Genomic DNA, 16,975 nt, shown 5'->3' on the forward strand with positions numbered 1-16,975 from the left:
GCTGGCATTGCATAATCTGTCACAAGGAGATCACCCCAGCTGGGGCAGCACTGGGTGTCTCCCTTCAGAGGGCAGAGGGACCAAAAATGACCCCAGGCACTGCTCAAACAGCTTGCACCTTACCCCATCACATGGATTCCTTTGTAATCAGCATAACATTGCTCTGCAGGCTGGAAACACAGTGTAAACCCTTTGATCCATCCTTTCTTCACCTAAGGGCAGCAGACAAATCAGATGGCTTCTCCTGATAAAAGAAAGGAATTTGTTTTTTTCAAGGCAATCAGAAGTTCATTATTAGAATTGTCCAAATTAAAGTTCCAGTTTCCATTCTCCTTCCCTCAGCCCAAATAGCCATTGGATCACATATCATTACAAATGCTAGTTTAATTGCTAAATTATGCTTTGCTAAATTTGGCCTTGAAATCTGATTTTGAAATTAAAATCAACATGTTTTCAACTTTCGTTTTAGAGGTTACAACGTTTTTACTATTCCAACTTGTTTCTTTACTATTTTTTTTTCTATCTCCATATTTTTCTTTTGAAAAGAGGAACCTGTCAAAAACAAAATCTTTTTCTTCATTGTCCTTCTTCTGACAACAGTCTAAAGTTCAAAGTTTCTAGGTTTGGCTCTTTGAATAGAGAAGTGGCTAACCAATAGCAAGCCAATGTTGAACATTTTAGGTTTGAATTCTTTCAATAAACAAGCTAGGACTGCAGCTGGAGCTAGTCATTAATATAATGGAGGATGTGTCAGTGTTCTGTTAAAGAACCTGCAAATCATGTGGATTCATTGCTCCAGATGGTGTTAGCAATGACATGGAAACCCCCAAAAATGGAAAGCAAAACAGAAAGTGGAACAGGAACCCAAGAAACTCCAGGTCTTCTCTGGGAGGTAGGATCCAAAGAAGAAATGTGGAGAGGGATGTGAAGGACAAATAAATCTATGAATGCAGCAAGTATGGTTGTGGGCACTGGGAAACAGCTTCTAACTCCACTTTGACTTGTCTAGAGCTGTCTTTTGTAACACATGTCAATCTCCAACACAGGGACTTGAAGTCTGTGCTGGTTACTTGTGAAACCCTCAGGAGCTGCCAGCACTTCAATAATACTCTCAACCAGCAAAGTGCAGTACTGGCTGGCATTAATTCCTCTGAAATTGCCCACTCCTAATCACTGCACTCCAAAAAGGTACAGGCAACTTGGAAGGAATGAAAATATATTTGTAGAATCAAGAAGAGTGGAATTATTAGACTAAAGGGCTGAAAGTCCTTTAAGCCAGCACAGAGAAAGCTTGTGTGGGGACTGATTTATATCTGAAAAGTGTCTGATCATAAAGACAGCACAGAAAAGGAAGTGATTTCTGTGTGATTGGGGCACTTGGAATTAGTGAGAAGAAGACAAAAAGCACTGAGCTGAAAGCACTGCACAGGAGCAGATTTACTGGCCGGAGGATGGGGGTTCAGAATTCATGAACCAAGAGCTCAGTGGAAACCAGAATTCCTTTTCCAAATGAAAGTGAGCCAAAATACTGAAATGTTGCACAAAGCAGACATTCTTGGAAAATGATACTGAGCAATTGTACCTAAAATAATATATTCCTGGTTCAGATTTGTCATTAACCCCAGATTGCATATGTAATTGTGTGGTGTTTATTCATGTGATGCCAATCCACAGCAATTTCAGTTATGTGTTGTGGTCTATACCATTGCTTCAATGGTTGGTTTTAGTAAAGCCAGATGATTTTAAACTTTCAAGATTAGTTAGTATATTACCATGAATCAGTTATGGTAGCTATCACATAACTTCCACAAGCTGTTTGGCATAAAGGTTTCTATTAGTTCCTGGAATTATTTTTTCCCTGCATTTCATGGCACAGCAATTAGTAGCAATTAGTGCAATTTCTTTCCATAATTAAATTGTGATGGTTTACGTTATACTTTGGGAGCTGTTTACAGTGAAAGACTCCAAAGAGAATAACACATATGACTAAATGACATATGACTGAGCAAAATCTGAAAGATTTTTGCAGAGTTGTTGTATCTTTCATGCATCTGCTGTTTTGATTTTGACTACATATACTTGCAGTGAATTTCCCATATCAAAAGAGAATTTTTTTTTTTAATTGGTGTGTCTGTATATTATTTTCTTGGTTATGCCTACAGATTTCTGCAAACAAGTCTAACAGGCATGACTCCAAGTTTTGTGGTGTTCATTTAGGAGCAGTGCTATTTTTTGCTGAGAGACTGCTTGTGGACTATGACACTGTTCAAGTACTTCTTGAGATTCTGATGTTGGTTTTGGACATCTGCTAATAATTATTCACATGTTCAAAATCTGTGGAATCCCTACTGTCCACCAGAAACTAGGATATACTAAGAGGAGAACTTGGGTCTGACAAAACTTCCCACATGCTTTTCTTGTATAAATGCAAAGACAGCTTCTCTTTGTGAAGTCCTTGTTTGGTTCCTAAGGGTTCAAAACAATTTCTGTGGCATTTTCTTTACTAGAGGTACCAGCTTCATTGAATCTAGTAAAGCTGTGTCCTGTTAATGCAATATCTCAATAAATTAGAGTGTATTTTGATTAGTGAAAACAGGTCTGCTGACAATGCCTCCCCCATGAGTATTGGAAAATAACCAAATATTGAATCTAAATAAGAGGCACAAGGTGATAAGATCTTCAGAACTGGTAGGAACCATGAGTACCAGCACTCCCTCTCATCCCTCTCCCTCTCTTATGTGGTTTTTTTTGTTTTTATTTTTTGCCAGCTGCAACATTTACAGCCACATTCTTAGACCCAAAAAGCCACCTCCCCCCTCAGCACTATTTGTTAGGTTATGGAAAGCATGGCATGCAGCAATCTATTTCATGAACTGTTTAGTTTGTCAGCATAGTAACACACCCAGGATAAAACGCGCTGCATCCTTTTTGCCTCACTCTTTCCTGAGCACAGGCAGGTAATCAGTCATTCAGGAGTAGTATCTTCCCAATAACATGCTACAAAGATGCTGAGGTTACCAACCTTCCTATCTTGCTTTTTAAGTTTGTTTAATCCCCTCACTACCTCTGATCCTTCCTTTTGCTCCTGGACTGGTTTTCCCACCTGGGAGTGGTCTGATTTTTATTTTTTTCCTCCTAAACTCTATTGAAAGCAGATTATATTCAAGTTCCATGTTGCAGTGTGGTTTTGGCATGCCAAAGTATTTGGCATCATGGACTTTTGTTTTGTCCTTACATTGAGTGAGAAACATGGAGAAACATTCTCCCACTGCAGACCAGAGCTGCACAGCTTTGCTTTAGCACAAGGAAGATTTCCATCCCTCTGAAAGACAAATATTAGAAAAAGACACTTAGCATTGCTTATTGAGAACATTTATGTGCACAAAGGACACACAACAGGATTAACATGCTGACAATGGCTGATGCTGATGCTCTTTCATGGCCACAAGGGCCATGTGCCACCCTGCTGTTTATTAACCGGTGCCTGGGGCAGCCTTTCCTTCAGCCGGTGTGCAGACACAGAAAAGGAAAAGTAATATCCCCCTGTGCTGCCTCCCCGTGGGGGTGCTCAAAGTTTATCCCTGGACTTTGCCAATCCAGACTTTCCTAAAATAGTCAGCAGTGTGCACCATAACTTTCCATCACTAAAATAAAGAGTGATGGATGCCTCCAACACAATTCAGATTTCATTTATATCTAATTCCTACTCTTGACTTGGTATGATTTGGAGAAAAATAGATGTAAAGCCTTCTGCTGCTTCTTAATTGACCAACATGGAGAAATCTAGAACCTCTTATTCAGTACAGAAATAAGGAGTAAGTGGGTTTAAAACTTACTCTGAGGGAATCTGAGCACCACCATGGTCTAGAGACAGAATCAGTGCGTTTTATAATTCAGTTTCCTTTTCCATGCATGGAAAATGTACTCTGACACAAACCAAAAGTGTGTCAGAGACCAGACGCTTTCCCAGCTACAGCAGCTTCACAAGTGGTTCAGTAAGAGAGCTTTGCTGTGAGAAGAGGTTGCTGTGATAAGAGGCTCAGTGGTTGCTGGTTTGCCTCCTACAAGCATTTCTTGCTACATCTGCTCACTGCTTGCTCTAGACAACGGCCCTCTACTTCTGGACAAGTGCACTCCAGCAAAGCAAATCTGTTAATCATTCTCAGAATGAGTAAGTGCTGCTTATGCTGCTGTTCTCTTTTCCCCTTCTCTGATTGCTGGTTACAGAACTCATAAGGGCACCTATAATTGTCAGACTACAGAAACAATGGAGCACACGAGATGCTCCTAGCATGATGAAACATCAAGAAACACACAGGAAAAAACAAAAATCTGTACGTATAGAACCATAAGCTGTCTCAGGGAAGACACATTGATAAGCTCACTGGGTAGGCATGTTCTATGTTTCAAAGCAACACAATAGTGTCACGGCCTTCTGTAATCTCAGAGACATAAAGAAAAAAAGTCACCTAGCCTCTGAAATCCTAACAATCCAGTTCTCTGGAGAGTTATCCAGGAACAAGGGTGGTAACAGTCAAACCGAACATTTCAGGAAAGATCCTCTGAGAAGCAGAGGAAATGCGCGGCAGCACAAGCATGAGGCTGAGCCAGCTCTCGAGAGCAGCACGAATGGCCCTGGGCGGTCTAGGGATGCTCACGGCGGCGGCGATAGCGCAGCACCGGGAGATGCCCAGGGGCTAAACCTGCTGTGGAGGCAGCAAAAGAAGTTTGCTTCCTGCTGGGATTCCCATTGGCTGGGGCAGGGTTCCCAGCCCGGGCCGAGCAGGCTCCGCCGCTATATCTGCGGCAGCGCTGCCGGGGGCAGGCAGCAGGGCTCGCACGCTGCTCCCTCCGCGCTGCGCCATGGAGATGAAGCGGTGCTGGGTCCTCGCTGCGCTTCTGCTGCCCGCCGCCCTGGCCTTCCCTATTCAGGTGAGAGCAGCTCCCTGCAATTGTGCCCCATCGCCTAGCTGGTCTGGTCTTCCTGGAGTGAAGCTGTGGAGGCCTACTTTGATAAATTTTCTGCAAGAAAATATTAGTAATATCATAATAAATAAAGGCAATATAATGATTTGGCTCCTCCATTCATCCTGGTTTTGATGCTATTGTTGCTGTATTTGTCAGCTATGGAAGAATAATGCCTTTTACCTGTTGATTTTGCAGGACAACTATGAAAACAGCACAACAAGTAAGTAGGATTTGTAGTGTATTTTAAAAGCACCTGTTATTTCTTGACTGTTTATTACATTCTTGGTTTTGACTTGCTTTTAGAGCATGTGAAAGCACTGACAGGCCTTTTGAATAGGGCCATGTTTCATAACTTGTTATTGAGCTGAGAACAGATGTGTTTTTACAAAGATGTGCTTTACACAGACTTTGGGGCATGGTTTATTAGGTTAATTTAGATGTGCTTTCACAGGCTTGAAAATAAAATTTTAATTAGACATCCTGATACCTTTTCATTAAGTTGAATGTTATAATAAAACTGCTAATCATTTGCCTCCTTTCCTACCTGGGTTCAGCTGTATGAAAAATATGTCAGGCATCAAAGAAAGCTTTGCTTTGTTCTGGTTTAGAACAGGCTTAGCTGAACAGCTTTTGTTAACTTGCAAAATACAAGGAGATAATTGCAGACCTTCAGAGGTCAATGGAAAGAAAACTGTAGGCAGACTTTAACTACAGCAAGAACAGGCTGGGTGTAATGTGTACAAAGAGAAGACACCTTGGAAAAATTTGCTTGACATAGAGCAAGTCAGTGACAAAAGAACATTAACAAATTCTGCTTTTGAACTGTCATTTTTGGCATGGGATGTTGTAAAATTACTGCTCAGTATATTTAGAAGGGACCAAGGGACACTCTTGCTCAAGTTCAAGGTAGTCAGTTGGTCAGATTCAAAGTTGCAGGTTTATTGGGACAAATGCATGCAATGAGTTTTAATTTATCATTGTTACTGCTTTTTGTGCTTTTTGAGACATCTTTCAGTATTTAGAGTGTAGGGAAAATGTGAGCTGTATAATTTTGAGAGCCCTATCACACCAGATGTTCATTTCATCAAGGAGATGGCAGACGCCTTCTGTGGTGTCTCATTTGGGTTTTAAAAAGAAGTTGCAGGCTTTATGTGCCTAGGAATCTGGGGCCTAATTTCCACTGACTTTGACTACTCAATTAATCTAGTGCCTCTTGGGTACATAAATTCTGGATCTGTCAAAAATGTTCTTCCCTGCAGAATGTTTTTAGATGCCATGGATCTCTCTGATGCAGCTGGTGGGAACTGACCAAATTTTTCTATAATAAACCACCGTCGTTGCAGTGGACTTCCATTGCCATATAACTGAAGTAACAGCCTGAAAACACAGACTTGAAGTCTTTTTAGCTCAATAAAAGCGATTCTGTTGTGGGTGCTAGATGGAGTCTGAAAAGGAAGACATCTCCTCATTACCTTCGAGCAATAATTATGAAAAAGGAATGGGGCCACAAGGGGTGATAGAGCTTAGTATATCTTTTACTGAGAAAAATTATAGTAAAATTTGGGGCACAGATGGGCTTGGAAATAATAACTGTTTACATGAGTATTCTCTGTTTCAGTGTTAACTAGGAAAAACAAAATTGTTTCATACTTTGACAAGGAAGACTACAATTATTAGGAAACTGGAAGAGATTGCCAGATAGGCTTGCAGCATATCCATCATACTTAAGAACAGGTCAAACAAACTGTGGTCAGGAATAATGCAGATAAAACTGTTCCTGCCTTAGGGAAAGCAGACAAACTGATGACCTTTGAAGGCACTTCCAACTTTTAAACTTTTTTGATATTATAAAAATGAAGATAAAAATGTATACATCAGGTCAGATTTTCACTTCTGGTTTGTATCTAGAATCTCATATTTGGTAAAAATCAGAAGGCATCACAGTAGAAAGGCACCTTAGAACTCAGAATGGTACCAAGCTGCTGTCAGGTGCATACTGAAGCTGAGATTATTTTCCCCATGCTAAATTATAGCCCCCATCACATGTTATAACCTTATTGTTTGACACTTTGAAACCAGAGGATATTGTTGAGCTGATTAGCCTGCACCTGTTGCAGAGAAAGCTTGGGACAAAGCATTTTTTGTCACTGATTTCTTTTGCAATTTTCCACACTGAAACTGATAAAATGCTTTACTGATTCTTAGATGGTAAATTTTTAGGATTCTGTTCCTCAGCACAATCTACTAGGAATTTTCATAGTTGTTTAATTAAATATCTTTTTAATTTCTGTGCCTATGCATTAGCTGGTGTACTCCATTCTCCTCCACTCCTCCAAGGGACCTGCCAAAGGCATTCCCATGGCTGAGGAGGTGCATCCATGCTGTTTCACACTGAGAAGTTGCATTCAGAGTCTGATGCTTGTCTTTTTGTCTTTTTGCAGCAACAGAGCCTACTGAGGTAAGGAAAGCTAATTCAGCCCTTCTGATCACTTTGGGGTTCAAGATTGTGGAAAGTAAGGCCAGGACTCTTGGACTCCCCTTGCATCTACATCTGTGTAGCAAAGTTTTCTCTGCTCAACCGTGCATCAGAGTGTATCTGAACCTTATTCCACACTTCATATTGCACTTGCCTTTATGATACCCCTAGTTGCCAGGGTACCAAAGAAGAGTATCTACCACCCCATGGTACTTCTTTGCACATGGCACAGTACATAAAAGCTGCATTGGTGAAAGATGCCAATGGTAGCCTGGATGCTGTTGATAATTTATATGTTTTATTATTTAATTTAATGTTACATTATAAATTGTGAGATAATATTAATGTATTGTCCTTGCAGGTTACTACACAGGAGAATATATATGGTATGTACTACTCCATCTACAAATACATATTTGAGGGGATATACTGATTGTTGTCTACTCAGTTACTTCAGAAAATAACACAGGCTTAATACAAATTAACCTTTATGAGGAATTTCAAATAAATGCGCTCGCCACAATGTTTCATGCAAAGCAAAGTCTCTTGGTCTTGGCCAATTGCTTGGCCTTGCTAAAAACCTCAGCTGTTACTTTTGCTAAAAATAGCTCTTCTTAATTCATGTCCTGAATTAAGCCACTTCTAAAGGTTAGAAGCACAGAGGTCACGTGTTTCTGCTTTGTATTGATGTCAAGACTTGCTGCACAGAGTTGGCTGGTTTTGCTAGCAAGGCCTATGAGTCCCCAATGCTGGGCTTAGATGGGGACATCAGTCCAACCTGTGGAACAGGAATGTAGTTCCAGTTTCATTGATTTTGAGGGTTTTTCAGGAGGTCATCATGTCCGGCAAGAAGTAGCAGGACTGCTCTCCATCCATTTTTGTTTCTGGTATCTTATGTTGGGGATCTGAGTGTGATTTGTTCATAAAGAAGTAAAACTGTGCCATCTCAGACCTAAAAATATGATGGCTAGGAAAAGAAAAAAAAGAGAGAATGAAATAATTGAAGGAGAATGGCTCTTGGGACTAGATTAATGCCAAAATAACCACAGCTAGGAGGTTCTCAAGGTTGTCAGTGAACAAACATCTACATGAGTGAACATCCCTCCAGTCCCTAAATAGACTCTGTAAGTTTTACATGCGTCACTGGAAAAATCATGCATCATCAGAGTAAAAAGTCAGGATTAATATTTCCTCTGGGAATGAGAAAGTGATACTCTTGTGTTTCTGCACAGAATCTCCTTCACCTACAGAGACTGATGAGGAGGACGAAGATATTTTTAACAAAATTCTGAAAGTTAACAAAGGTAATGCCACCAAATTCCTGTCTATAAGGGAGCTGTCTTTTTTGCCTTTTTAGGGTGATGTGGGAGGTACCATGTCTTACCACAATCTGTGCAAATGTTTTTCCCATCTTACACATCACCATGTAAGAGATACCACTGGGATTATGGTGTGGTCTGCTGAAGCCCTATAGCATCTCAAACGATTGTGTCAGTACTGATGCTCCCAGGTGTGGAGGCAACTGAAAACTTCAGACAGTTTCTTCAGTGTTAGCTTTCAACATCTTTGTCATTCTTTGGACATAAAGAGAAAATGTGGGTATTTGTATGCTTATTTAACAGCCATTTTTCGGAATGAAGAATGGCACTCAGCCATCGTATGGCTTTGCAGTGCGGTCTCCTAGATAAGCTGCAGTCAGTTCCATTCTTACTGCTCCCGACTTCCTCTTCCCTGATCCTTCCAAACATTTCCTAATCTATCAGCTTGTTTTCCTCACATTTCCTCCTTCAAGAGTCATTCAAGTGACTTTACTTTAAGTAGTCTGTAGAGAGAGACACCAAATATTCTTACAGTTTTCTCCTGACAACTCTCCTCTTTTTGGTTTGCCCACCTTCTTGGGTTTCTTTATTAGCACCTTCTGATTTTGCCCTGCACCTTCCTGGGGAGATATTTTATGCCATTCATTCAGTGTCACATGATGGATAATTAAATAGTACCAGAATAAAACATCATTCTTACTATTGAGACTGCTTGTTTTTTCAGGTGTGCTTAGCAGGTGTCCAGCAATTTATGGCTGAAATGTTTCCATCCTTTCTCTGTCCGCAGACAGCTCCCAGCTCCTGCAGGAAGGTGACATAGTTCCACGGAGGAGTCGCAGTGCCATCAACTGTCGCCATTGCAACTGGCCCCAGTCCAGTGATGGGATTGTTCGTATTCCCTACGAACTGGATCCTGCTTACGGTGGGTTTGAGTAGAAATTATTTGTTAAATGGGTTTTGTCCAATATTCTTCAGAGAGAAACTTACATTGAGTGAGCACGCAAAAGCAGCTGAATAAATCAGTTCTAAGGATTTACTTGTGCTGTGCAAGCACAGATAAATTTTAAGTTACAAGGACCTGAACCAGAAATATTCATTGAGACATTTTGCCTGCATCATGTTTTGGGACTGATCTCTTGGAGACAACAATAACCATTCCCTCTAATGTTGTCTTCCAGAATGCCTTCCTTTATAAGGTTCATGACTATTACAGTAGAGCTTCAATGATCTGCTTTTCAAAAGTAAAACAGCTTCCTTTAATTGTCTCCAAGTGTCCAATAAGATACATCAAAAATGGCCACTATAATTAAGAACAAGTTGTTGAAAAAAGAGGCACCTGAATACATTTGGACAAATATCTGGATAAAGAGTGTCTTGTGCCAGGCTATTAAAATCTTAAACAAAATTCAGTACTGAGCAAAAAAAGAACATAAGAATCTAGGCTAATGTTTCTGTCCCTCATTTATCCTGTTTTTGAGACTATGTGAGATTTTAATGGCATCTGCTAATCTGTGCTTGTGACCCCTAAAATTAACCCTTTCTTCCCCAGAGGAGAGCCATGTAAAAGGGATCCATGATGCCATGGCAGAATTTGAAGCACTGACTTGTATTAATTTTGTGAAGCACAAGGCAGAACGTGACTACCTCAGTATTAGATCTGCCGATGGGTGAGTTGAATGATAAATTAACAAGTTACTTCTACTCTATTTTTCAATCCTTCCCTACACTGATTCTGTGTGACCTCAGAAAAAGCTTTTGTATTATCACAGTGCCAAGGTATCTTCCTTGGGTACCTTACTAGGGCAAGGGCTCATCAAGTACATCAGGAGCTCACTGTAGACACTGAAATAAAACAAACCATGGAAAAGCACCATTAAGGGGGAAAGAATGTCTAAGCTCATGTTTTCTGTGTGGTACAGTGCACACTTCAGCACAACATATATTGAATACTGTAGGTCCTATCTACAAAAGTAAACCCTTATGAAATAAACAGTTCTCTGAATCACACTATTGATCATCAAGCTCAGAATTAGACCTTATGAGAAAGTTGTTCAACACTTAGCCTGAAAGTGTTATCTCCATCTTATCTCCAGCTCTGATACTGTCTTTAGTATTTTCAAAAAAAAAAAAAAAGAATTGTTATTTCAAGAGAGTTGAAGTCACGGTAAAGTCAGAATTCAGGAGCCTCTGTGCTAACAAAAGTTTTCCATTTAGCAATGATCATACACTTTGTTCTTTTATATGCCATGGTCACTTTTGCACTCTGACTATCACAGTGGAGAGAGCAATCCTTCCACTCCCACAAGAGGTGTGTGAAGTGAGGTTCTCTGTTCTGCCTCTTTGCCTGCCTGCCTGCCAATAAAAATCCTGTAAGTCTTGTTGTTCAATGCCTCTCTCAGCTGCTGGTCCAACTATGGGAGAGTAGGAGGTGGACAGACTGTCTCTGTGATGAAAGGAGGCTGCATGTGGAAAGGAGTAATTCAGCATGAACTGGAGCATGCTCTGGGCTTTTTGCATGAGCACTCTCGAAGTGACAGAGATAAACACGTAAAGATCATGTGGGAGTACATCAGTCCTCGTAAGTACTTTGAAGTCCTCAATGCAGGAAGTGGTATAGACACATCCTACTGCTCCCAGCTCTCCCTTTTCCCCTGAAGGGAGAAGGGAAGAAGTACACTCTAAGTACAATATCATATATTACAGCTGACAGACCAGACTTCAAGAAATTTGAAAACTCCAATAACCTGGATCTTCCGTATGACTATTCCTCAGTAATGCACTATGGCCCGTAAGTAGCAGCATGGCATTACTATTTCAGGAACTCAAATCTTATATCAGAATTAGTTTCTATCATAACTCTTTCCTAACTATCAGTTTCCCCAATTCCTCTTCTGAGAAAAACAGTGTGAGTCAGTTCAGACCAGCTGCTCCCTAGGGCTGGGATACACTGTCCCTTAGCTTACCATTAGGGAGACCTCCACTGCTGGGCTTGGGAGCAAAGGAGGCCATCTGGACATTGACTCTGCTTACTGTGGACATCTCAATGAGGCCTGTTTAAACAGCACTATTAGTCACAGCATCCTACTGAATCCTGAAAGAAGTTATGGTGCTTAGAGAGCATTGTTTCTCATGGGTTTTTTCAGATACACATTCAGCAATACCACTGGGAAAGCAACTATTGTACCAATTCCTGATAGATCAGTACATATTGGACAGAGACAAGGGATGAGCAACTTGGATGTGGCCAAAATCAACAAACTTTACAACTGCAGTAAGTATCTCCAGACCTCCCTGTTATCTTCAACTCAGATCTGGGCACGTGGCAGAGACAGCAGTTTTTCATCAGACTGTGAGACTATTCTCATGAATTCCTGGTACCCACTAGGGTTACTCTGGGAGGGAATGCAAAAGTAAAGCTGGAGGCACATTGTGATTAGTGAGAAAATGGAAACTGCCTCTAAATTAAATCAAACACATTTGCTATTAGCATGAGTGGCTGCTGTGCAACTAGATTAACTGCATACCACATTTTAAACTTAAATGGAATAATTTGATTTCTTACAGTTCAGCAGACAACTATAAATCCCAAAAGAACCAGATATCACCACTCCTCATGGCAGCTGGTATTTAAGACCTGATCCAAAACAAAACAGTTTTATGCTCCTTTGACCTTGAACAGTTTCATGTTGCCTTGTCCAGTTTTCAAAAGTTTGTCATTCTAAGTTTGTATGTTTAAACTCTTTATACATAACCTCTGCTAGAAGAATGTTTTATATACAATCACAGAAATTTATTCAATCAAAGGAAAAAAAAAAGATGAAAGTATTACCTCTTGCACCCCAAGTGCTCCTCCTAGGCTTAGAATTTAAGCATTGCAGAAGCATCATATTTGTGCTTGACTCTTCTGACATCACTTAACTTCCCCTTCTGAATGGAAAACAGTGGCACCAACTGCAGTGAATTGAAACCTCTCACTCTTTACAGAGTTGCAGAAGGAGATCTCTTGCTAAATGAGAGAGCTAATCAATAAATTGAATGAATTTCAGAGCCCTACTTTACTTTCCTCTTTGATGCATTATGTGAAATATTAGGACATTAGGACAACATGAATGCTCCTTTTAATCAAGATGTACCAGTACTCTGAAATGAATGCTGATAGACCAGAAAACAGAGATCAGTCCATTCTGAAGAGATTGTAGTTGTGAATGAACTACTACTATGAAATCTTCTGCAATCCTGAAGCAAGCATTTTTCCCTCAGGTCGCTGCAGCACTATTCTTGATGGACCTTCTGGGTCACTGAGATCGGCCAACTACCCAAGGAATTACTCAGATAACACCAACTGTGTCTGGCTCATCCGAACCCGATCCAGAAAGGTAAACATAGGTTAAGAGTGGTCTTGAAAGACAGCTGAGCTTCTTTCAACGTTAAGCATCTTGTGCTCTGTACAGCAGTTACCAGATGAGAAAAATTTCAGAATTGTTTCTACTTCTAGAGAGGTATGTGCTAAAGCCAGGTGTAGACAAAGACAATTGAGAGTTGTGATTTTGAAAAATCTCCACAAGTTGGGCTTCAGGTTTGAAAAGTCAGGACAAAGCTCCTTGAGCATGGGAGCATTCAGTGATTAGATCTGAACCCTGCAACTTCAGGGGAAGAGAGGCAAAGCTGGGTAAGCAGCTCTAGTCTCTGAGTCTGTGCTTGGCTCAAGTTTAGGTTCTGTCTGTTTTAAAGGACATTCCGTGAAAGTATACTTATATATTAAAAATATATTTTCTCTTCCCTTCCAGGTTTCCCTGTACTTTCAAGCCTTTAATCTGCAAATAACTAAAGGTTGTCAGGGTGATTATGTTAAAGTTTATGATGGATCCAGCAAGTCTTCTCCAGTTCTAATGGACAAGACCTGTGGATCAAAGATCCCCAAAGGCATAGTTGCTTCCAGTAATCTTATGCTCGTAGAGTTCATCACAGATGGTGCCCAGACAGCTTCTGGTTTCCAAGCCACCTTTACTGCTGGTAAGTCTGAGAACAAGGAGAATGGCAAGGAAAACAGTCCATGCTAAATCAACCTTTCTGTTCACTCAGGAAAAAACTTGAAGAACTGCTCTCCATGAGGGTCATCACTTCCTTCCTTGCTTTTGACATAAGAGATTAGTTCTACACTGTCCCCTTTTATTCATTCATGCAGATGGGGCCACACTCAGGTTAAGTGGTGTTAGCCAGGTGATTCACTGTTCCCCTTCCCTCAGATATGTGCCATTCCAAAGCATGTGTCAATAAGGGCAATCAATTTAATGACACTACAAGTGTTACTAGCACAGTAGAAAGAGAAGAAATCGTAATGCAGCATTTGAATATATCATTCCCCTGGAAAAGGTGCTGTTTTCAATCACACAGTTCAGATGGTGAGACAGATCTACAGTGAATGAAGTCACCCAGGCCCTTGACAAGAAGAGAGGCAGTATTTCCATGGTCAGGATTCCTGGAACCTTTCCAGCTAGAACACATTTTCTTCAGTCCCATTTAATTAAGAACTAAGGCCACAACTAAACAATTATGTGACCACAGGCTTTCTAGTTAGCGTGTACCAGCTGGAATAAAGGAATTCCTGTGTGTGTGACTGCAGCCTATGGCAACTGCACAGCAGTGCAGCTTGTGTTGGGGGGAAAGGAAGCTCAGCTGTGTCATGCAGCCTTGTATCTGCCATGGGATAAGAACAAGCATGCAGAGTTTGCATGAATCCACTGAAATGCACTAACTTGACCATATAGCCAAACCAAACCAGAAATTTTGCATTGTCTCTTTATAATATCTGTTTCTGTCCACTGCTGCTATGGAAGGAAAGAAAAATTAAGAAACTGCATGTGCCACTTTGCTGTGTCCACAAATATAAAGCAATCTTAGCCGCCAGATAAAATGTGATTTAGTATATATGTATTTTAGAGATGCTACACTTTGTCCAGAGACTTCTGAAAGCTAAGTATTCCCTCATTTCTTTTACAGTGAGGACCCAAAGAAGATCTAGCATCCACAACTGACTTAATGAAGAAGAACCTATTCTGTGAATATTGAAATTATGTGTTTCCTACTTCGTTCCTGTCTTGGCTTGGATCAGTATGAAATTTAATTCTATTAAGAATCAAAGTTTTCATCTTCCTGAAAACGTTTATTCCCCAAGCCATACAAATGTACAAATTCTATACATCTGGTGTACTTCTCCTTTTGTCTGCACAGTTAAGTTATTACCTCTTTCTATTTAACAATTGAATAAAAAGCTTCATTAAAAAAGAAGTTTCCGCTTCTCTTTTCCAGCAGTCACTTCCAGCCAAACACACCATCAGCGTGGTCTGACTTCTTAGCCCCTTTGTTCAGTCATAGGGATGTCTCTTAATTATACCACTGACATCATCATGGGTTTAGTTAGTTGGCTGAAGAGATCAGCTCCAAACTTTAAAAACTCATTTTATGGTCTTTACAGTCTTGAGCATGAAAAGGTCTTTCTTGGACAGACTTAGGACAGACAGAGTCCTACACCAGCCTAATATTTCCACTTCCAAAAATGACTTCTCTCTTCCAAATTCTGTTATATCCTTAAATCACAAGAAAGGTGGACAAGACTAATCTACTTCCAGGAATGGACTGGTACTTCCTACTGCAGTTTTCCTTGTACAGTTCTGGCAGGCAGGGGACAGCTAAGGGTGCTCGTTTAGCCACAAGCCATTTTTGATCCCACAGAGATGATTAAGCCTATCATAGGACAAGAAAATGCTGCCAGAGTTCATGCACATGTTCAGAGAAGAAATCTTTTGTCAAGAAAGTAGCTAAGCTCTTCTCTTCTGATCTCATAAGAGATCTGCAAGAGTGTCGCAACTCCTGGAGTGTTCATTTTATAGCCTTGCCTGCAATCACACTTTTAAAATTATATTCCCTTGACCAAGACATGCCTGTAAGTGATCTGAGAAAAAAATAGACTGCTATTTTAATTTGTAGTATAGACAGATAGTTAAATATATGACTAACCTGAGTATTTAATACTTGTATTTTTATGGCTGAAAAAAAGGAAACACTTTTCCTATTCTTACTTTGTAACACTAGAAAACTTGAAATTCTTCTCAGAGAAATACATTTCTCGAAAAAACCAATGGGAAATTAATTTGAATTTCAGAGTGAAATTTACATGGAAAATGAATTTTAAAAAAATTCTTTTATTTTGTTAAAGGAGGCACCAAAAAGGCTTAATCTGAAAGAATTTGCTCAAAGGCCTGTCTGTGTTTATACTCTAAGATGAAGAAACAATCAGCTCTTGAGAGAAGCTTTAATTCCATTGAAGATTGTTTCCTTACCCACAGCGGCTGTGCAAATGCCTCTGAACACAGCAATCCTGAAGCTGCTTTAGAAGAGGCATTTCTTCAGCTCTTCAGACACTGCAAGATGGGTTCAGCTTCTGATGTGTTGTTTGAGTTACTCTGAGCAATCAAGTGTTGCTATCAACACATCATTAAAGGAGTAGTCCTTCTAAAATGCTGTTAAAAATGCAGGTCTAGAAAATTTTTTTGCCAGTTTTGATTCCTAAGCCCCTGCAAAACAAAATGGAGGAAATAATATTGCAAAGCCAGTGGATGAGGACTAACATCCTAGCATTATTTTTGAGAGGAATTTCAGTTGTGATTAAGATGTTCCACACAACAGTGAAAAGGCAGGCTCAGGTGATTCAGGTACCTACCCTTGAAGGGGGAATAATGATTTTGATAAGAGTTTGGAAATATTGTTGGCAATGGCTGAGAAATTAATAAAGTTGTGATCATCTGTGTATTGCTGAAATTGCTACAATAGTTAAGAAGTTTTTTTTTAGGAAAACCAAGCAATCTGTGCCAAGAAAATATTAGACCCAGTTGATGTTAACAGCCTGCAGTTTCTTCTTTTAATTCCACTGGAAGAGGAGGCACTTCCCTGCTAAGATGCAAAGTCCAGGTCTGTGTGAAGTTGGTCTGATCCTTACTGTACAGGACTGAAAGAGGCTAAAGGTGGTCACAGGGACAGAGCAAGGTTCAACCCAAGGATGTGGCTGCTCAGTTGTCCCAGGGCAACTCATGAAATACCATCAGCTCAGGGTGTGGTGAGCAGCCCAGGCAGTCACTTTTCAGACACTGTTTGTGTCTGAAAGCCATTTCTGTCCTGAGGACTTTAACATCCCCTTGCTGTGACCATAAATGCC

General features: G+C 40.3%; 1 protein-coding gene across 1 annotated transcript; it reads left to right on the forward strand.

Annotated features, from left to right (window-relative positions):
- Nucleotides 1-4,394: 4,394 nt before the first annotated feature.
- On the forward strand, nt 4,395-13,823 carry LOC129122068 (astacin-like metalloendopeptidase). Its single transcript, XM_077180554.1, has 11 exons — nt 4,395-4,932; nt 7,410-7,426; nt 7,806-7,830; nt 8,677-8,748; nt 9,551-9,685; nt 10,313-10,430; nt 11,163-11,341; nt 11,467-11,551; nt 11,907-12,034; nt 13,024-13,139; nt 13,551-13,823. Exons 1-11 carry the CDS (start codon nt 4,395-4,397, stop codon nt 13,821-13,823), a joined length of 1,686 nt encoding a protein of 561 aa, XP_077036669.1.
- Nucleotides 13,824-16,975: the final 3,152 nt, after the last annotated feature.

Source organism: Agelaius phoeniceus, chromosome 6, assembly GCF_051311805.1.
Source record: "Agelaius phoeniceus isolate bAgePho1 chromosome 6, bAgePho1.hap1, whole genome shotgun sequence".
Taxonomy (NCBI): domain Eukaryota; kingdom Metazoa; phylum Chordata; class Aves; order Passeriformes; family Icteridae; genus Agelaius; species Agelaius phoeniceus.

What these genes read in the sequence shown, in the direction of transcription:
- LOC129122068 (XM_077180554.1), top strand. Translation starts at nt 4,395, where the DNA reads ATGTTCTATGTTTCAAAGCAACACAATAGTGTCACGGCCTTCTGTAAT. An exon ending in TACACAGGAGAATATATATG is followed by an intron (nt 7,831 to 8,676) that starts GTATGTACTACT and finishes GTTTCTGCACAG; the next exon opens with AATCTCCTTCACCTACAGAG. An exon ending in TCCGAACCCGATCCAGAAAG is followed by an intron (nt 13,140 to 13,550) that starts GTAAACATAGGT and finishes CTTCCCTTCCAG; the next exon opens with GTTTCCCTGTACTTTCAAGC.